Source organism: Eptesicus fuscus, chromosome 15 (genome assembly GCF_027574615.1).
Source record: "Eptesicus fuscus isolate TK198812 chromosome 15, DD_ASM_mEF_20220401, whole genome shotgun sequence".
Taxonomy (NCBI): Eukaryota; Metazoa; Chordata; class Mammalia; order Chiroptera; family Vespertilionidae; genus Eptesicus; species Eptesicus fuscus.
The window spans coordinates 23778666-23799855 of record NC_072487.1 but is presented as its reverse complement, the minus strand read 5'-3'; the positions used below and the strand labels follow the sequence as shown (position 1 = coordinate 23799855).

At 42.3% G+C, this 21190-nt stretch overlaps 1 protein-coding gene across 1 annotated transcript in view; it reads right to left on the bottom strand.

The window, feature by feature from the left end:
- The window catches only part of MPDZ (multiple PDZ domain crumbs cell polarity complex component), a 183624-nt gene that overhangs the window by 51854 nt on the left and 110580 nt on the right, over nt 1-21190 (bottom strand). The window contains exons 20-23 of the mRNA XM_054727012.1: nt 19131-19400; nt 18747-18870; nt 12095-12293; nt 4777-4881 (exon numbers count right to left, since the gene is read on the bottom strand). Coding sequence (XP_054582987.1) covers nt 4777-4881; nt 12095-12293; nt 18747-18870; nt 19131-19400 — 698 coding nt within the window. The remainder of the gene's footprint in view (nt 1-4776; nt 4882-12094; nt 12294-18746; nt 18871-19130; nt 19401-21190) is intronic.

The window sequence follows — 21190 nt, the reverse complement described above, 5'->3', positions numbered from 1 at the left end:
CAAACACGCTGGCAGGGGAGCAGTTAGGCATCAATCAGGCTGGCAGGGGAGTGGTTAGGGGGTGATCAGGCTGGCAGGCAGAAGCGGTTAGGGGCAATCAGGAAGGCAGGCTGGTGAGCAGTTGGGAGCCAGCAGTCCTGGATTGTGAGAGGGATGTCCAACTGCCCGTTTAGGCCCTATCCCACCAGAATCAGGCCTAAACGGGCAGTCAGACTTTACTCGAGGGGTCCTAGATTGGAAAGGGTGCAGGCTGGCCCGAGGGACACCCCCCATCCACCCCACCCCCATGCACGAATTTCGTGCACCAGGCCTCTAGTGTGTATATATATATATATATATACACACACATACATATATATTAGAGGCCCGGTGCATGGATTCGTGCATGGGTGGGATCCAGCCAGCCTGGCCAGGGGGAGGGGACATGGACAGTTGTCCGGCCTGCCTGCTGGTGAACTCCTGGTCAAGAGGACAATTTGCATATTAGCCTTTTATTATATAGGATATACACCGAGTTGCCAGATTATTATGCATTCATAGATCATAATAATCTGGCCACTCAGTGTATGTTCAAATTTTATCCATCTCCATTGACAGGACTACTGACCTCTGTCAGATGAATCTTTAGACCAGTGATGGGCAACCTTTTGAGCTTGGTGTGTCAAACTTCGCCAAAAAACTGAGCATAACTCGGGTAGTGTGTCACTTTGAGGAAAAAACATTATTTCACAAATGTTTCATCCTCAGGAGCAGCAAATGTTTCATCCTCAGCATGCGGCCACCTCAGCGGCCGCGTGTCATCAGAAATGGCTACACGTGCCAGTGCCGACACGCGTGTCATAGGTTCGCCATCACTGCTTTAGACTGTGAGAGCCGAAGTCCCTAATCCAACAATCCCCCCGTGTTTGAATGTGTTTCACAACATGTCTGGCAAGTAAATGTCCAGGCTTTACTCAAAGTTCTTATTTTTCTCTTTGACCTGAATGTTAAGTTTTCAGTTTTCAACTGTTAAAAGGAAGCCTACCTGCCCACAGGCCCTGCCCATTGGTTGTTTGTGTGAAATCCCCTCCTTTGCACACTGAGGAAGAAGGCTGTGCATGAGGTGGGGGTTCTGCGAGTCTAAGCCTGACAGCGGGCAGGACTGTTGGGGATGGCGGGGCTGGAGGGGGTTAAAATGATGCTAAGATGCTGACTGAAAATGAGACAGTATGAGTGAAGCTTTTATCCAGATGAAACAAGGTAGAGAGATGGAAACTAGGACTAACCCTCTGGAAACATAACTGGAGAGAATACGACAGGAAAAGCAGCTGTGGAAGACAGACAAGAATAAGAATTTAGAAAGAGGCCCTAAAATATTCAGTGACTGCCAGGGGGTGGGGCAGTTTCTCACCCTGGACCTAGGCTGTGGGAACTACTCAGAAGCACTCTGACACAGTGCCTCACATACTCATGCCTCGTTAGCCATGAGGAGACTAGTATCCTGAATCCCAAAACAAAAGCCTCATTCTCTTCAAACGATTCTATAGTCTTGAATCCTTTCGCTGCCCCAGACATGCTCCTGTAACTGTGCCGATTCTTCTTCACTCGGCCCAGAGTGCAGTCTAGGGGACTATCGGGTCCTGTGTTCCAAAGAGCAGAACGACCCATTCTCCTCCTGCGGCACTCGCTCAGCCCAGAGTGGTGTTGAATACTAATGGCATTTCTGTCAGCTATTATGACTCCCTTTACCTGTGTATTTAGGTGCCAGAAATTGGCACAAGGTCACACAGTAAAGGAGGCCATTCTACCTAATAATAGACAAATATGCAAATTGACCATACCTCCGACACACCCACAAGCCACGCCCACCATCCAATCAGAGTGAGTATGCAAATTAACCCAACCAAGATGGCTACAGCCACAGAGAGCAAGGTTTCCTAGGTAACAGAGGAAGCCAAGCTTTCCGCCTGCCCTTGCCAGGCCTAAGCCTCCACTCAAGCTACAAAGTTTCAATTATAGAAAGTAAACAAATTCAAACAGAAATGGCGGCAGAACAGAGCTTGAGAGAGCAGGCCAGGGTTGTCCCCGGCAACAGGGGAAGCAAAGCTTTCTGCACACCCTGGCCAGGCCCACCTGCTTAAGGCAACAAAGTTTCAATTATAACCCCAACACAAATGGCTTCGGGCCTCGGAGGGAGCCCCAGGCTTGGCTCCGCTCCAGGCTACAAAGTTTCAATTGTAGAAGGAAAATAAATTCCAGATACCAGGGCCTCCACTTGGGTTGCCAGGGGGCATGGCTGGCCTGCAAACCACCATAGGCCCCTCGCTCAGGCCACCCCACGCCCCAAGGGAACCCCACCCTGATCAGGGACACCCTTCAGGGCAAACCAGTTGGCCCCCACCACTGTACCAGGCCTTTATCCTATTTAATAAAAGAGTAATATGCATATTGATCATCATTGCAACACACAATATAGTTGTCCCCATGTGGTCAAAGATCCTGCCCCCATGTGGACACAAGAAGGCCACCACAAGATGGCCAGCAGGAGAGGGCAGTTGGGAGGCACCCAGCCTCCAAGGGATGGCAGTTGAGAGGGACCAGGCCTGCAAGTGAGGGCAATTGGAGGTGATCAACCCTGCAGGAGAGGGCAGTTAGGGGTGACCAGGCCGGCAGAGGAGGGAAGTTGGGGGCAACCAGGCTGGCAGCGGAGTGGTTAGGGGGTGATCAGGCTGGCAGGCAGAAGCGGTGAGGGGCAATCAGGAAGGCAGGCAGGCAAGCAGTTGGGAGCCAGCAGTCCTGGATTGTGAGAGGGATGTCTGACTGCCCGTTTAGGCCCGATCCCGCCCGATCAGGCCTAAATGGGCGGGATTGGGCCTAAACGGGCAGTCGGACATCCCTCCAGGGGTCCCAGATTGGAGAGGGTACAGGCTGGGCTGAGGGACAACCCCCCTCCGTGCATGAATTTCATGCACCAGGCCTCTAGTTTTACCATAAAACCTGAGCTCTGAACCTTCGTGCTATGCTGCCCACAGTTTTATCTCGGGTTGGGCAATTCTTTCTTTGGATCCAATGGTTCAAAACATGGAGCCTACCTACTCACATTCTAACCTTGGCTCTGCCACGTATTAACTGTGAAACTTGGCCAAGTCACTCCACCTCCCTCTGGTGCTGATTCCTACTGTGTAAAATGCGGACCGTTTTGTTTTGAGCACCTTTATATTAATAGAAAATATACTTTCTCTGCAGTGAGGCAGCCGTGACAGTGCTGCACAATGCAGGCCGCTCTCCTGTCTGTGCTGGGAAAGCACAGTGCTGAACGTGGTGCTTCCTAACGCATTTGAGTGTATCTAAGGCCTCAGCGTTTAAAAGGAATACAATGCTACCTTGGCATATTCTTTAATTAAGCCATTCGAAATATTTCAGAGGGATATGGGAGTGATTGCTTTTAGCATTCTAGCAAAAAGCATCAGGAAGACAGCTTTAACCCTGAGATGGACATTCAGAGTGGAGTGTGGCTGAGCTCTGTATAGACAGGGTGGAGTGAATACCACTTTTCCCATGAAATACCTGAGGTCCCAAGGGCCAGGCATTCCTTCCCTTTATTAAACACATATCTTCCCTTCAACACTTTCTTATTACTGTGGTCATGCGCAATTTGCAGAGGAAATAATGATGTCATATCGTCATGCCTGCAGAGTCACTGGACCCCCAAGTGTTCTGGGATGTTCTGACTTCCCAGAGAAACCATAGAACTCTTTGGAGAAGACCTCAGCATGCATACAAAGCCATTTCTGCTCTGCAGCATGCTTAAAGAGAAACCTGGTATTTAGCTGCCAATGCAACTGAAAAAACCGGCCCACGGCTGACAGTGTAACATAGCACATTCTTCCTGGAAAAGCATTAACGTTCTTTCTCTCCCTGTGCTGAACTCAGCAGCAGCATCAAAACCTAGTTCCTACCTTTCCTACGGGGGGAAGAAAAAACACCATTTCCCTGTATTATTTAGAGGTTCTTAATACATTGTGTCCCAAGAGCATTGAAAAGGCATACATTTGCCCTGGCCGGTGTGGCTCAGTTGGTTAGAGCATCATCTCGTGCACCAGTAGGTCATGGATTCACTTCCCTGCCGGGGCACATACCCAGGTTGTGTGTTCAATCCCTGCTCAGGGCACATATGGAAGGCAACTGATTGATGTTTCTTTCTCACATCAATGTTTCTCTCTCACTCTCCCTTCCTTGCTCTCTAAAATTAATACAAATATATCCTCTGGTGAGGAGGAAAAAATAAATAAAAGGCATGCACTCTGTTTTCTAACATGCATATATACCAAGATGTTCAGCTTAACATTCTCCAAGAATAAAAAATAACCATTAAAAGTGTTTCTCAATCTGTATGAATGTTAAAAAAAAGGAATAAAGTGTCTGAAGATGTTTAAAAATACATACAAAACAGAGAAAAGCATGATAAAATACTACACAAATTGTAGCTTCCAAGGAACTGATGAAACAATATTCATAACCAAGGTGAAATCTCTAAACTCAATATGTTAAAAGTGCCATATTCAGTGGAATAATTAGAGATTATTTTAATTTCTTGATTTTAATTTTCACATATTTTCCAAGTTTTCCACAGTATTGTCATCATTTCTTAAGCACAGGGGGGAAAGGTAAAAATTTTCTTAATGTTGAAGAAGGAAAAGAATCCTCTTTCATTGCTAGCCCTCCCAGACTCTAGATTCAAAATTCTATAACCACCTATATCATTCATCATTGTAGCAGATTTACTGTTTCATTTACCTGCCAGTGTATGGAGAAAATATATCCAGGGCCATTATTCCTCCAGATTGTTGTCCCAAGCTTCTTCTAAACTCTTCCAAATGTTCTGCAGGCACGTAAGTAATTCTGCAACAGAACATAACCCATGAAAGCAAAGGGAAGCAAAGTTTTGGCTGTTAGGAAAAGCTTCCAAAATACAGAAATAAATTATACTGCCCCTTTATTCCTGCTTTATCACACAACTCATTTAATCAGCTTACTCAGCAGAGAATCTGAACATCAAAAAAGACAATGTATCCTATAGGTAAGAATAACAGAAATTAAATCTCAAATTCTGCTGATAAACTAGGTGCTCTCCAAGAATCATATGGGTGAGGAAAAAACAACATTATTAATATTACCAAGTGAGAAGGCTAAAACAACTTTTCGGAATTAGAAAGATCTATAAATTCTTAGGAAGATGATTGTCAGTAATAACATTGATTTCATCCAAAGATTCTTGGTATCCTCAGCAGAAAAAAATTAGCCATACACAGTTAAAATACTGAGTTTTTATATTATTTTATGTAAATAACTTTATAGTCTCACACAATACAGAATTAATTATGGGTATTAACAAGCATTATCAACAGGTAAATATTAGCTCTGTTAAGTTATGAACTCTCCCAGTCTGAAGCTAAGATTGTAGCTTTATGGAAAGACGCTCTTACTAATTTGTAGCAACTCCTTATGAGCTCATTGTAGTTTCAGAGGAAAGCCTCGTGTGTACACTTGAACAATCACTTCCTAGTTCAACAAGTCCTGGGTGAAAGCCCATGATGTGGAAGGCACTGAGTCAGACACTGACCACAACTATAACGTCCAGAAAATGACGTTTGAAAATTCAAGTTGACTGCTGTCCTAGAAGGCTTTGTAGTTGATACCCTTAAGTAGGCTATTCCAAGATCCTCAAATTAATGAAAAGGCAAGAGAAATAATGCATTTGAAGCCAGTTCAGCATGTTTGCACAACTAAAAGAATATATAAAAATCATAAAGACGATTAAACTAGCTCTCCATAACCCACCCATAAAGGCAGTACATATAAAATCTCAGCACCAGAGTGCAGGATGAAAGCACTGTCTTTCATGTTGTAATAAAAGACGAATTACATCAATGTCATAATTACTGAGTAGGAAGGCATATAATTTCAGACATAGCGGTTATTCTATAAACAGTGACCTCACTCTGTGAGGTCACCGAGATCTGGAGTCAGGAGATGCAGTGCAGCTGCTCACCAGGAGCGTGGTGGGAGCGTAAACCATACCACTCAATCCTGTATTCTCCATCACAAAAAGGACACCCTTGTTTACGAGGCTCCTGTAAACTAGAGGCATAATACGCATGTAAGGCAGCGTTCTAGCAGGGCATCCGTGAGCCTCGTCACAGCTGATCACAATCCAGGGGCCCTTGGAAATCTCTCATGACACTTTTACCTGGAAGATGAAAAACTCGAGCAGAAAGCACACGTCACTGGGTTGAGGACTAGCCTGGGTGAAAGAGAGGTGCTCTAATTCTGACCCAACTTAATCTATAAAAACACCTTCTCTGTGGATTAAAATATACTCAACAGTGAATTTACATTTAGCCCTTCAAAAACAGTAAGTTAGAAATTCAAAACACCTGGTACTGGAAAAGAAGCCTGATTGTATTCTACATAAAAAATAAAGATAACCATAAAATCCCAAACCCGCAAAGTCTATTCAAGAAAACTGGTATTATTTCTGAAGATTCCATATAATCAATCACATATAACTAAAACATTTAGAAAAACAGCCAGGAAGGGGGCGGAGTTAGAACACAATGGTGAAATAATGATAATCAGTACAAAGTATTTAATGTTTAACTGGTTTGCGAAGGAAAATATATTCCTATACTAAACAATATTGAAATGAATTTTCCTCTATACTTGTTCAAAGATGATGGTTTTCAAAGGGTGAGGGATGGGGAGCTTTACAAACATTTTTCTCATATTTTAGGTAACAGTGAGAAAGGTTAAAGAAGGCAGTTTTCATGAATATTTAGCCTGATAAACACAGCCTGGCCACCAGAACAAGCATCCCATAATGCAACGGCACATACAGAGCAAATCACCGAAACTAAATTAGGAACTGTGCAAATAACACGGAAACTGCGAATTTGAGAGTTATGTTAAAAATTCCTACATGTAAACCAATCTTTGGTTAGACCTGGAGTGGAAGAAAAAAAAGTAACATTCGTGATGCCGAAATGTGATACGGCTCTTAACCCAGAGCCTGTCCCTGCACATGCAGCAGGATCACCCCTGACAAAGGAGCTTAAAATCTTAGTAGTTGGAAAATGTGATTTTCAAATAGGTTTACAAGCACCAGTGCAATGTGAAACTGCAACAAACCCATAGCTCTGTTGTAATTTATGTCCTTATATAAAATGAAGGAAAAAAGAAGCCAAAAATGTATACCCTGAATCTATGCCTGGCTCTATCCCTGCATCGGGATGGTACAAAAGCATGAAACGGTTTTCACAGACAAGTTGTAACACACAGCCATAATGAGCTTTTTGAATCACCGATACTCACACATAAAAAGGGGCTCAATCGTCAGCAGGTGCTGTAGAAAATCTAGAATGTGAAGCATACGCCGCGGCATCTTTTTACAATGGTGTTAACAAATGTCAGTGTCTTGTGCTGAATATGCGATGCATACATATGTAGTTAAAAGTGGGTGCTCCTGGTTGTTTTTCCCCTTTCCAGCTCCCTCCCCATCTACACCTCCCCCAGAAAAGCATCTGCTCTTTACTGGTGTCTATAGCAATGATTATTAACAAGCATGGGAAAATGTAACTGCAATCAATCTTTTATTCCTTGATCAGGAATTCATCCCACACTTTAGGTTAAGGCAGGTGAATTCTGATTCCGCTCGGTAATTATCTGGCAGATGTTACCAGCAGCTGCTGCTAGGCGCAAAACCCTGGCTATTATTACAGAAATATAAGAGCTCCTGGCAAGGTGGAGTGAGAAGTGAAACAGAATGCATTCTGGTGAGGCTTCACATCTGGTTTTCCATAGAAAATAATGGAACCTGGAACTTAAACTGGCTGTTCTTGAACTCTTGAAACTCAAATTAGCTACCCAGGCATGCACGAAAGCACAGTCACCATGTTCCTAGCTCTCTATCGTAAAAGGTGAAAAAGAAACCCGGTGCATTGTCTCAACAAGCAATGCTTTTCCTAAAACCAATCAGACATGTACCTGAACCAGTAAGTCTTTTTTTTTTTTTTTTGAGTCCCTCCAATACACTTCTCTACCACCACCCCAGATTAAGCTAAATTCACAACAAGAAGTAAAAGGAAAGAAACAGGAATGGAGCCTAAATCCAGGCAATGACTACAAAGCGTAATTAGCCAGGGGCAATGCATGGTTCCATTCAGAGTAATGGAGGCCTAGACTTTCCTTTTGGGAGGATTACTCATAGCTTTCAAGGTAATTCTAAACCCTTAGCTCATGAAAGCAAGAGATCTGGAAGGCACAGGGCCAAAAACACTTCGTGCAAAATGCATGGAACATGCTGCTCAGCCCTGGCCAGACTGAAGGGAGATTTGTTTTATCATTTAGCACTTGTTTTTTCTGAAAAAGGATTATATGATTCTGATTTCTTTCCACCATTCACCCAATGGTCAAACCATGACCATCTGAATCACAGCTACCGTAGGACACTTGAGAAGAAATCAGAGACTCATGTTGGTATGTTTGGGGGAGAGAGAGAGAGAAAGAAAGTGTGTGTGTGTGTGTGTGTGTGTGTGTGTGTGTGTGTGTGTGTGTGTGTGTATGTGAGAAAGAGATCAATTAACTGATTGATTTATTGACTGATTTCCAGAGGAGGGAAGGCTGTGGGATTTTTCTTATATTCTGTTTTTTATTATAAGATACCACAGTACATTTTTGCCTCCTGGAATCTCAAAGCAAGTATTTATAAAGCTAGCTCTCTAGACATCCCTCAAGGTCATCATCATGCTGCTGTCCACATGAAAGAGTAAATTCTGGTGTTGAGTCAAAGGGTGGGAAAACAAACACACACATACACACACACACACAAACAAAACAAACAACAGCAATAAACATGAGAAAAGGAGAAAGAAGACTTTTGGAGTTGAAAACGTACTGAATATTTTTTCTGGAACAGGATAAATGCATGACTTATGCCCAATCAATGTCACAATGGTCTCATTTTGGGGGCTACCTTTGAAGATCTTCAGTAAATTAGAATGGAGGAAAAGGCTAGAACCAAGCACCAATTATGGCACTAAAGAGCCCTGCATCAGTGCTCCAAGCTCAAAGGGGCACTGTCACACAATAAATCAAGTGATCAGTTACCAGGCCATCTGCATTTGATGCTGCATATAAACTGTATGAGCTAAACCTCTGCCATAGGGTCTCCATGTGGACGCATACCATTTATCTCTTAAGCAAGAGAAATGGACACTGGACCCCAAGTGATGAGAAAAGTACTACTGTTTCTCTTTTTTTCTGAGTAGAGAGACACTGATTTTTAAATGATGTTTACTTGCATTCATGCTATTAATAAGATAATTATGGAATAGTCACAGGATCTCCTTCCATAAAATAAACATCAAAAGACATACAAAAATATGAAAGCCCATTAGTGAAATTCTGCCTGAAAATAATACATTTTTTATGAGAGAAGAATCTACTCCAAACAATATTTATTTTTCTACTTTTTATTGAAGGCATAATGAAAACCAGATTGTAAATATTGTTTTTCTTACCTAAGCTCTAGCAATATGTACTTTGCAAAAGAATAATACAGAATGAAGTCAATAAAATAGCATTCATACAAAAAAAAGTCTCCCCTCACAGTAACAATTACATTAATTTAAGGTCAGCAATCTTTCCCTGAGATCTTATTTTACTAGTTTATCCCTTATACAATACATACAAATATTCAATGGTTAATGCTACAGGGAAAAGTCAAGCTGTTACATGGAAGAGGTACGACAATAAAATCGTGAACTAATTTTATGTTGGTTCAGGAAATGTTTAATGCCTTAAAAACCAAACTACATATATAACGTGCATTGGGCGCATTATGGGATGATGGGACATTTTAAGCACTTCCTCACAGAATATCCTACATGACCTACATTCAGACTTGATCAACATACTGGTGAATTCTCTTGGCTCGTGAGGTTCAGCACAGGTAAATTACTGCTCCGACTGGCACTGTTCTTTAGGGTCTTGCCCATTACTGGCCTTCAAACAACCGGCTTAGTTCCAGGATCCATACAGGTCAAATAGGTAGTGCACAATTCCTTATATGGAGGGCCAATCCAAACGTCTTTATAAGATTTTAAGAGTGGACCCTCCTGTTCTGTGAGAGATGTCTTAAATATCTCTTATCTAAGGTTTTTGCAAAAATCATTTAAAAAGTAAAATTAAAAAGAGAAAGCAACATTGTTTTAAAGTATTTCTTTTTTTAATAGCAGGTATTTATTTCAAGAAATTAAAGAAGTGACTCACTTGAGAAAAGTTAAGTTTCCCCTTCTTAAAAGGGGTGGGTGGACCATACACTGGAGACCCATTCCAGCTGATAGGCAGGACTTCCAGGAATGGAAAGAGTGTTCCCTCCTATTCTAGGGGAGCTGCAGGATGGGGAGGGACTAGGGAAAGGATCTCTGGAGTATGCCTCCAATACTAGTTGTAGGTCAGCTCCCCTTCAATTGTTTGAGATAAATCAGAGCCCTTCTGGGTGATGCTGAGGCTGCTGTACTCCTGGGCTGTTCTGGTCCTTCTCCTTTGGATCTCCCTGAGGGGTTCCATGGGATCTTAGGATTGACTTGTCCTCTCACATCTTACGAGATTGGGAGAGCCTTGCGGGTGGGAGTGTTCTCCGTTTCCTATCTCTTCCTAAGGGCTTCAGCTCGGCGCTGGCAGACTCTCTGGCCTCCATTCTGTTCACTTCCACTGTCTTCACTCAGCCAGGCTGAGATGCAGGGTCCAGCTCTTGGACTTTCTAAGGTCTCTGCAATAGGTACGCTAGTCATCTCCCTCCTACAACCACACTCACACTGCACAGGGTATTACTGCTGCTGCCCCTGGTACTGCACCCTGGTCAGGCCCTGCCGGTGCAGGGTTAGGAAAGACAGCTAGTCGCTAAGCACAGAGTGTTCGCATGAAGCATATTGTTGGACTCCTTCCCCACTAGCATAAGTGAGAGAGGTGGACCCAGACACCTCAGCGACCACGGGAAGGCTCCAGACACTGACCAGGTCATGGTCACTGGACTCTTCCTGTCCTCTGCCTCCAACACAGGTATGTGCATCATATCACAAGCTGGGAGGGCATGAGTACCACTGTAAGCCTCCACTGGGAGTCTCAGGAAGAACACCAAGTCTTCCCAGTGTGCAAACTGATTCTTCCTTTGCATCTGAAGGGGGCATAATTGTAGGTAAAAAGAGCGGACAGTACAAGGAGCTGTTTTCCTTCATGATGGTAGATGGACATCTTTACAGACTTCAAAGGAGGCAGCCTGGTCGGCTCCGAACTCTTGGCTGACTTGAGTCCCCTTCCCTGGTTGTGGCCATGTTTGGCACCAACTGCACAGCTGACACCAGGTGGTGCCAGCAGCATGACATCAGTACTGGGAGCTGAGGCTGGTACATGCGGTGCCCACAGTGACCATTCGCACACTGTGTGCACATCGATCACTCCTTCTCTCTTGCTGACCTGGACGAAGTTGCTCTCAGACATGGGAATGTGCTGGAACAGGCGCACGCGTCCTCGCTGCAGCTGCCCCATGGAACCGCGGAACAGGAGCAGCATGCAGCTGCCCTGGGCGCCGCCCTCCCACGGCTTCCGGGTGCTACTCCTGTCGGTCTTTCATTAAGACGGCTGCACATCCTCTCTGGAATCTCCACCTGGGTCTGAACCGCAGCCCCTCGTGGGCGGCCTTTAAACTTTTGCTGTCCATTGTGGCCTGCAGCCCTCACACATAGCGCTGTGTCCTCATGCCCACAGCTGCCCCCACAGGAAGGGGCAGCGTCCACCTGCAAACAGCCACCCATCCAGGAGCTGGGAGTGCGGGGCATGCAAGCGCAGTCCTAAAATATTTCAACACCGTTATCTTAAAAACGATCGAAAATCAAGAACTGTTCAGGAATAGTCAAATCCGTAAGTGATTTATATTAATTATGTAGTTTTTGTATATCTAACAGAAATATATTTGGAGGGAAAAAAAAACACCTCTGATTAATGAACTGAAATTCCTGAATTTCCCAAGCCAAACCGGGGTCCCAATGATACTTACTTAATGTCAGGCCCAATGAGGGAATGTCTTCTCAACATGGCTCGTGCCTGGGCGTTGGTTAAACTGATAGTAGATTCTTCATTAATAGACAAGATGCAGTCCCCAACGGCAATCCGGCCATCTCTACTAATGGCACCTCCATGAATAATGCTTCGGACAATCACCCCCAAGCCATCTTTGTTAGCGCTTACTGTCATCCCTATGGTAATGGAGGAACACAGACGTGGATTAAATTTGTGACTTTCAAATTCACTTTAATTTGAAAGTCACATAAATCCCTATGAATTAGCACTAATTTTTCAAGCCAATAAAAAATAATCAAAATGAAAGATACACAGGCCTACACTGGAGGGAATGTATTTTAGGCAAACTGATGTGTTGTGTGTTACCCCTAATGTAGAAAGCTCTCCCAGGGGGCATGATTTCACAATATCAAATCAATTTCACAATGGGAGTCCATCTTACATGTATAAGAGAATAAAAAACAGGACCATGAATGGAAAATTAGTTCAATACATCAAGAAACTCTGTGCTACTTTATTCCCAAATCGTTTGTTCATTCAGTATAGACTTCTTATATGCTTACTATGTGCCAAATACTATGTTGGTGGCTTGAGATAAAAAAGTGTAACAGGATTCCTAACATCAAGAAGCTTGAATTAAGTCCTATCCTCAGTGCCTATCACAGTGCCTGTTGAGCTAAGCTGATGTGAACTTAATACTAATCTACTCCCATTTTATCTCCAAATCTGAATTCCTATAAGCTCCAGATCTAGATATTTAATTGCCCTCCTGACATGCTCCCTGGATGCATAACAGGAAATGCAACCTTAATATGCAACCAGTTGAATTCCCAAGCTTCGACCTCCCCTTCTTTCTCCATGTCTTCCCCTTTTTGGGGTTGATACCACAATACTGCTCTCCATTGCTTAAAGCAGACATGTTGAAATCAATCTTGATTCCTACCTCTTTCTCTCCCTTTATACTTAATCCATCACCAAGTCCTGTTATTTCTGACTCGAGAACTTATCCTGAATCCATTCATTTTTCTCCATTTCCTTACTAACTCTAGACTAGGCTAGCACTTTCTCTTGCCTCACTTTTCAAAACAGCCTTCTGTTTGGCTTCGAGTGCATTTTTCTCAGCAGATAGAGATGACAAATCACACCACTCCCTTGGTAACAACCCTTTAATAACCTACTGTCATGCTAACATACAGCCTACTTGCACAGTCTTTGGGTCTAGTGGCCTGACCCTCTGAACATGCACCCTTCCTTGTTCAATGTCCTCCTTGCCTCCCTGTGTTCCAGCAACTACGCTTCAGAAATTCACCTGGTCTGTCCCCATTTCAGAGGGACTGACAGCCTCTCTCAGCAGCTCCTGCACAGCTAACTCCTCACTTCAATATCACTTCCTCAAAAATGACATTCACAACAAGCCTCACCTGAATTTATAATTCCTTGTCATCCTACACTCACTCTACTCCTTCAAAAATATAAAACCTTTTAAATTACGTTAACACATTACATAAAATAATGTTAATTCACTTCAATCAAGTGCTAAAAGTTCCTTCCAAAACAAGATAATGTAACTAAACCAGGTAAGAAGAGTACTTATAAAAACTTTTTTTCTGAGGGAAGTCACAAATTCCCTCTTTAATTATTTATTTTAGGAAAAACCCCACAAAAAACAAAGTAATACTTTCTGTCTAAAGATTAATTCTAATTATACCAAATTAGATATATTTTTTAAATATTTTGAAAGAACAATCCTGACTACAATTTTCTTATAGCCTGAGCTTTCATGCCTGGATATGGGGAACCCAGGCTACTAGATATCATTTTCTGACAGAAATGAACCATTATCAAATGAATTCAAAAATATTCTTTTAAGACTCACAATAATGATTTTTAAATGCATTGTCATGAAGGAAACATCGCTGTTGATCGTAAGCCAACAAACATGTTTAGACGCTGTTTCATCCCAAGTGGGTCTCTTATGAGCAAAGAGGCTGGCTTTGAACTGTTTCAACAGGTTCTCTAGTTTGCTTTGATGCTGCCACCCTTCCCACTAAGCTCCACCGAAGTACTACAGTGACATCGAAATGTGTGGCTATAAAACAAAATTTCACTCAGTGGCCCGTACTGGGGCCCCAACGCATCATCTTGTTCTCACTAGCACCACACACTCTACAACAGAGCAAGCCACAAATTTGGGGCAAACATCATGAGTGATGGTCAACATGACCTCTAACTTCATTTTTAATAGCATCTTAAACTTCCAACTCCAACAGCTATTAAGGCTGTCATAAACCAAGAGATGGACATCAGTTATCTCAGCTTGTATTTTCCTTTCACCAAATGATCATTTTCAGGGTTCAACAACTTCAAGGTAATATCCACTAACTAGATTTTGATTGTAACTTATAAGATCTCCCAATTTCTTCTGGGAGGGAGTATAGTAGGAATAGCCTAAATCATATACTGTAGAACTAGAGAACGGGTTCCAAATCTGAGTTCCACCACTTCTAATCAGTGTGGCCTCGGGCCACTGACTTAACCTCACACTAGGCCTCATTTTATCATTTTACTCACCTGTAAAATGGGGATAATGCCTATTTTTAGGGTTGTATTAAATGAGAAAATAAATACATAATAAAAACTTATGTAGAATACCTTTCAAAGTGCCCGGCCCAAAGTGCCCAACAAAGTACAGCCTTCAGAGTTGGGCAAAGGAAACTTTCCGTAAAAATGAAATCCTAATTTTAATTACTAAAGCTCTATTGAGGCAGAGCACATTTGTTCTTTTTTTTTCTTTCAAGTTAAGCTATCATGTGATTCAGCTCTGTCCCTAGTGCTCTCCGATGGAAAGTAGGATGTAGGATGTTAGAACAGGTGCTCTGAATGCAGAGTGTTGTCCAGGATCGGGCCTAAACGGGCAGTCAGACATCCCTCTCACAATCCAGGACTGCTGGATCCCAACTGCTCACCTGCCTGCCTTCCCGATTGCCCCTAACAGCTTCTGCCTGCCAGCCTGATAACCCCCTAACCACTCCACTGCCAGCCTGATTGATGCCTAACTGCTCCCCTGCCAGCCTGTTTGCCCCCAACTTCCCTCCTCTGCCAGCCTGGTCACCCCTAACTGCCCTCCCCTGCAGGGTTGATCACCTCCAACTGCCCTCCCTTGCAGGCCTGGTCCCTCTCAACTGCCCTCCCTTGCAGGCCGGGTGCCTCCCAACTGCCCTCTCCTGCTGGCCATCTTGTGGTGGCCATCTTGTGTCCACATGGGGGACAGGATCTTTGACCACATGGGGGCAGCCATATTGTGTGTTCGAGTGATGGTCAATCTGCATGTTACTCTTTTATTAGATAGGATAGAGGCCTGGTGCAGGGGTGGGGGCCAGCTGGTTTGCCCTGAAGGGTGTCCCACATCAGGATAGGGGTTCCCCTGGGGCGTGGGGTGGCCTGAGCAAGGGGCCTGTGGTGGTTTGCAGGCCAGCCATGCCCCCTGGCGACCCAAGCAGAGTCCCTGGTATCTTGAATTTATTTACCTTCTACAATTGAAACTTTGTAGCCTTGAGCGGAGCCAAGCCTCCTGCTCACTCCTCGGCCGGCAGCCATTTCTGTTGGGATTAATTCACCTTCTATAATTGAAACTTTGTAGCCTTAAGCAGAGGCCTGGGCCCGGCCAGGGTGTGCGGAAAGCTTTGCTTCCTCCGTTGCCAGGGGCAACCCTAGCCTGGTCTCTCCAGCTCTGTGGCTGCCGCCATTTCTGTTTGGATTTGTTTACCATCTATAATTGAAACTTTGTAGCTTGAGTGGAGGCTTAGGCCTGGCAAGGGCAGGCGGAAAGCTTGGCTTCCTCTGTTGCCTGGGAAACCTTGCTCTCTATGGCTGTAGCCATCTTGGTTGGGTTTATTTGCATATTTGCTCCTGATTGGCTGGTGGGCGTGGCTGGTGGGTGTAGCAGAGTTAGGGTCAATTTGCATACTACTCTTTTATTAGGTAGGATAGGTAGGTAGAGTTTCAGTCGGAGAAGATGAAAAGGTCTGGAGATGGATGGTAGTGATGGTTGTACCACAATGTGAATGTATCTAATGTCACAGAAACGTACACTTAAAAATGGTTAAAATGGTAAGTGTATGTTAGGTATCTTGTACCACACTTAAAAAGTAAGATGTCTGGCCTGGCCAGTGTGGCTCAGCAGTTGAGCATCGACCCAGGAACCAAGAGGTCACCAGTTCGATTCCCGCTCAGGGCACACGCCCGAGTTGCCGGCTCAATCTCCAGTGAGGGAATGCAGGAGACAGCCCATTGATTATGTTTCTCTCTTATCAATGTTTCTATCTCTCTATCCCTGTCCCTTTCTCTCCATAAAAATCAATTAAAACATATTTAAAATATAATAATAATATCCTGATGATTTAATAGAATATATTAAAAATCCATGTGATTTTTCTGAACAGATGAAGAAAAAGATTTGAAAAATTCATTCTCTCAGCAAACTAAAAATAAGCAAGCAAGCTAAAGGGTTCAGATTGTAAAATCAGATGTACTCAAACCATGGCTCTTACAAGAGTCTCCCAACTGTTTCCAATCTAATTCTCCAAACTAAGCCAGCATGACCTTCCTAAAACACAAACCCCATCATGTCACTCTTCTGCCCTTAGCTCCCACCGTATGTAGGAGTTTAAGCCAGGAGGGTGTTACAACAGAAGTCCTGTGTCCTGTCCACGAACCCACCCCACAGCTGTCTTCCATCTACTCTACCTTTAACTTCAATTCTTACGTTGCTCACCACTGCACCATACTTCGTCCATACCAAACAAAACTCAGTAATGTTTCACATTTCTCTGCCTTAGTTCTAATCACTTCCAACTTTTCCTAACTCCTCAACTCTGTGGTAAAACTCTACTCCTCGTCTTTAAAGCACTAAATCAAATATCTTCTCCTCTTTGAAACCTTTCTAAACTGCACACACTCGGAGAGCAGGAATCAGTTATTCCCTCTTTTAAGCCTTCAATGTTCTATGTATGAGTGTCTATCACAGTATGCAATGCATTTAGAACTTTATGTGTCAATTAGCTAATTTCTTAAACTCATGTTCCTTGAGAAAAGTAACTGCTTCATGTTGTCTCTAGATAGTGGCTATAATAAAGAAAAAAAATGAACGTTCGATAGTTGGGTGAAAATAATAGAATAGAGTTTCTCAAAACAATAGATATTTTTACAAAATCTCTGTTTTATGAGTTGGTAAAAAAAAAAAAAAGGGTTTTATGGCAAAATAAATGAGAGAAATGCTGCACTCCATAACTTCTTCTTAAAGAGGCACATGCACATCTGAGTATTAAAGATGCTGAGATATAGCACAAACAGAAGCCCATCTCCTTAAATTCATCACATTTCAAACTCTTAACGTGGAACCGATGTATAACTCCTACTTACATCCCGCAGAACAGGTGTTCTAAGTAACATGCTTCCAGAAACACTGCATTAGCAGATGAACTATTTCTGACATGCTTTGATATTTATAATATCTGTCTCAAATTAGTGAATTACAGGAAGTTCTGTAGTTTACATTTTATACCATTCTATTAAACGTAAATATATACGAAATGTTATAACTAAGTAAACATTCTCTACTATAATTCTCCATTTAGCTGCTGTTGGTAGAACCCAGCCACCACCAAATGGAACAAAATCAAGCCTGAGACATAGACTAGAATCCCACTCACCACGTAAGCCCTGCTGGACTCCTTTGCCAAGTCTCAAATTTAACAAGGAAACAAGACCCTGCCGTGAGATATCCATGTAAAGGGCACTGGTTGGTCACATCCCAGAAGGAGCGGCATCTCTGAAACAGAGCTGACCAGAGGCCTGGACAACACTCTGCATTCAGAGCACCTGTTCTAACAGCCTACATCCCACTTTCCATTGGAGAGCACTAGGGACAGAGCTGAGTCACATGACAGCTTAACTGGAAAGAAAAAAAAAAAGAACAAATGTGCTCTGCCTCAATAGAGCTTTAGTTATTAAAATTAGGATTTCATTTTTACGGAAAGTTTCCTTTGCCCAACTCTGAAGGCTGTATGATTATTAACTAGCCACAACCCCTTCTGGCTAAGAAAGGACACAAAAATCCTGCCACCTGGGAAGGACTATTATAACTCGCATTTATATTTTGGTAGTGGCACACCTGGCTGTCTTTTTAGTCTTTCTTTCAGTGAATGAAAGAAATTAAATACAAACTGACTTAATGCATAACTGGTAACATTCAAAAAAGCTAATAATTTGCTTTTCCAAAGAATTTAGAATTCCAAATTGCTGACTTTTCATTTTCTAAGAATTCCTTTTCTGATTTGCTGTTTCATACACAAACAATTCTGTGTATCTTTTACTTGAATGTAAATGAGTCCACTGCATACTTTTAAGTAATTAAGAGAGTAAGGGATTTAAGCTAGTCTGAACTAAACAAACCTGTTAACCATTTCAGGAAAAATAATGAGTACATAAAAAGAGAAACCATAAAAACTACAGTAAAATTTAGAACATCTATTTTCTTATCTATAGCCAAAAATATCAAAACTGGTTCAATTTTTCCTCTTTGTGAGGGGGTTGGTTGGGGAGGTATGTGTGGAAAATAAGGAACTTACCTAGACTAGAATTGCCTTTTGCTATGGTAATCGTCTTCTCAAAAACGTCTCTGGATATATTCTGAAGCATGGCACGCTCAGCAGTAGAGGCCAGAGAGCTCTGCTGATTTAGGAACTCAGAGCCCTGATGGAAAGAAAAACAAAAAGTCACATGGAAAAGGAAACTAGACTTTGGAATATGATTTCAACATCACACATGTTCTCTCATTGGTTGTGCTTGATTCCACAAGGATCCATAACCAAGACAAGTTCATAGGTTGGCTTCTGGAACACCTCAGCATCAGGAGAGCCCCAGCTTCATGTGGGGAGCAGATCCAGAATATTTCCCTGCCCCTGACCTCATGACCTCATCCTCATACATACACCGTATCTTTAAAATAGTACCTGTCCCGTTGAATCCGGCAGCAGAGAAGTAAGCTCTGCACTGGATAAAACTTCACTGGGTAGGTGAGACTCAGCCCACATGCCTGTGTTTTCACACCCATATTGCTGTTCAGGTGTATAATCATTTACAATAAACCCAGAAGCAGGTCCCATGCTCAAGTCAATGGAAGGTGGGCTGTCATCCTGTCTTTGCAGGAGGTTCTGGGTGTAGAGTTCTTCCAAGGGCACGTGCAGATCAAGTATTGGATTTGAAGAATTGTCAGTAACATCCTGATGATGAGAGAATAAAAAAGAAAAAAATTATGGCCAGAATTACTTCGAAGTATTTTGTAGGATCCTTTCTTAATGACTGACTACTTAGTGGGGAAGAAACCTAACCACAACATAATTATTCATTAGTTAAAAAGCATTAGCAAACATACAAATTCATCACTTAGCTGATATTCTGTATACCTTTATTTTTATAAATGCTTTTCAATACATTTCCTGCAATCATACATCTCATGTTACACTTGTACACTATACTGTATATGAGATCATTTAGATACACTGGTATGTTCTATTCACAAATAAAATCATTCGGAGTTCAATTTAAATGGGAAAGCAAGTAACATATTTCCAAATCTTATTTAAAGAGCAGCCTGAGTTTCTAAGTATTATAAGATCAAATGTATACAGAGAATGATATTAATTGATTCAGATTCACAAGAACCTTCGAGGGAAAATTATTTCAACAGATATTTATAGGTATTTATGGAGAAGAACAGAAAGCCACACAATTCATTTATTGTAGGGAAATTTTTCATAAATATTGTGCAAGCTATAACAGAAGAAACACTAAAATGGGGTATTATAAGATGTAGGTTCGAATTCTGGCTCTCTCATTAACAATCTGTACATTACCGAACCTCTCTTGGCTTTATATTAATTTCTAAAATTCCCTAAACTCTAATAAAATTCTATAGTTCTACATAAACATATATATGTACTTACAACAGATATACTGTATCACTTATGTGCTTTGGGCAAGCAGTAGCTCCGTGAACTGCTGCTGTTGAATAAACTTATCAATTTTCAATTCTTTCATGGATGTTTTGAAAGTATAAAAGTAGTATATAAATATATTTTCACTGGAAAAGATTCAAGCCATACAGGTGCATAGTGTGTATGCACACTATATTAAAGTCTTCCTGTGTGGCTCCTACTTCTGGTCCTCTCCCCATTAAAACTGGTTGGCTTCAGTTGTGTGTTTATGAATCAGATTTTAAAATTCATTTGCTATAAAATTCATTTGTATCCCCAAATGTACACACTCACACATCCAAGCACATATATACATTTTAAAACCTAAACAGAACCATACACTACAGAGGTTTTCCTCACCCAAGGATTTGTTTATTGATATTAGAGAGAAAGGAAGGAAAGTAGGAGAGGGAGTGAGAGAGGGAGAGAAACATCAATGTAGGAGACAAACAGACCAATTGCCTCCCGTGCACACCCAACCGGGGATCGAACCTGCAACCTAGGTATGTGCCCTGACAGGAATTGAACCTTCAACCTTTTGGTGTACAGGACAATGCCCTAACCAACTGAAATACCTGGCCAGGGCGCTACTTGCTCTTTTGAAGTAAACTTATACCCTGACATGAGAGATTCCCATGTCAATGAATAAAAGTCAACTTCAATCTTCTTAAGGCTACAAAATATCCTGATGTCTGGAAAGGCCTAGTGTGCAGACTTTGGCGCCCAGCTGCCTCAGTTGAGATGTTGGCTCCACCAGGAGGTACCTCTTTCAGCTTAGACAAGTTACTCACATGTACTCTGTGCATTGGTTCCCTCCTCTATCAATTAGGGAAAATAATAGGACCCAGTACAGGAATGGTGGGAGGACAGAGAGTTAAAATTACAAAGTACTAAAAACATGCCTGACTTACTAGAAAGTGGCTGATAACTATTAGTCATTGCTATTATTTTTACTGCACATCTCTGTGGACCTGTGAAAATTTATTTAGTATAAACTCCTACAATTAGAGCTGTTGTTCAAATGATATGCACGCTTG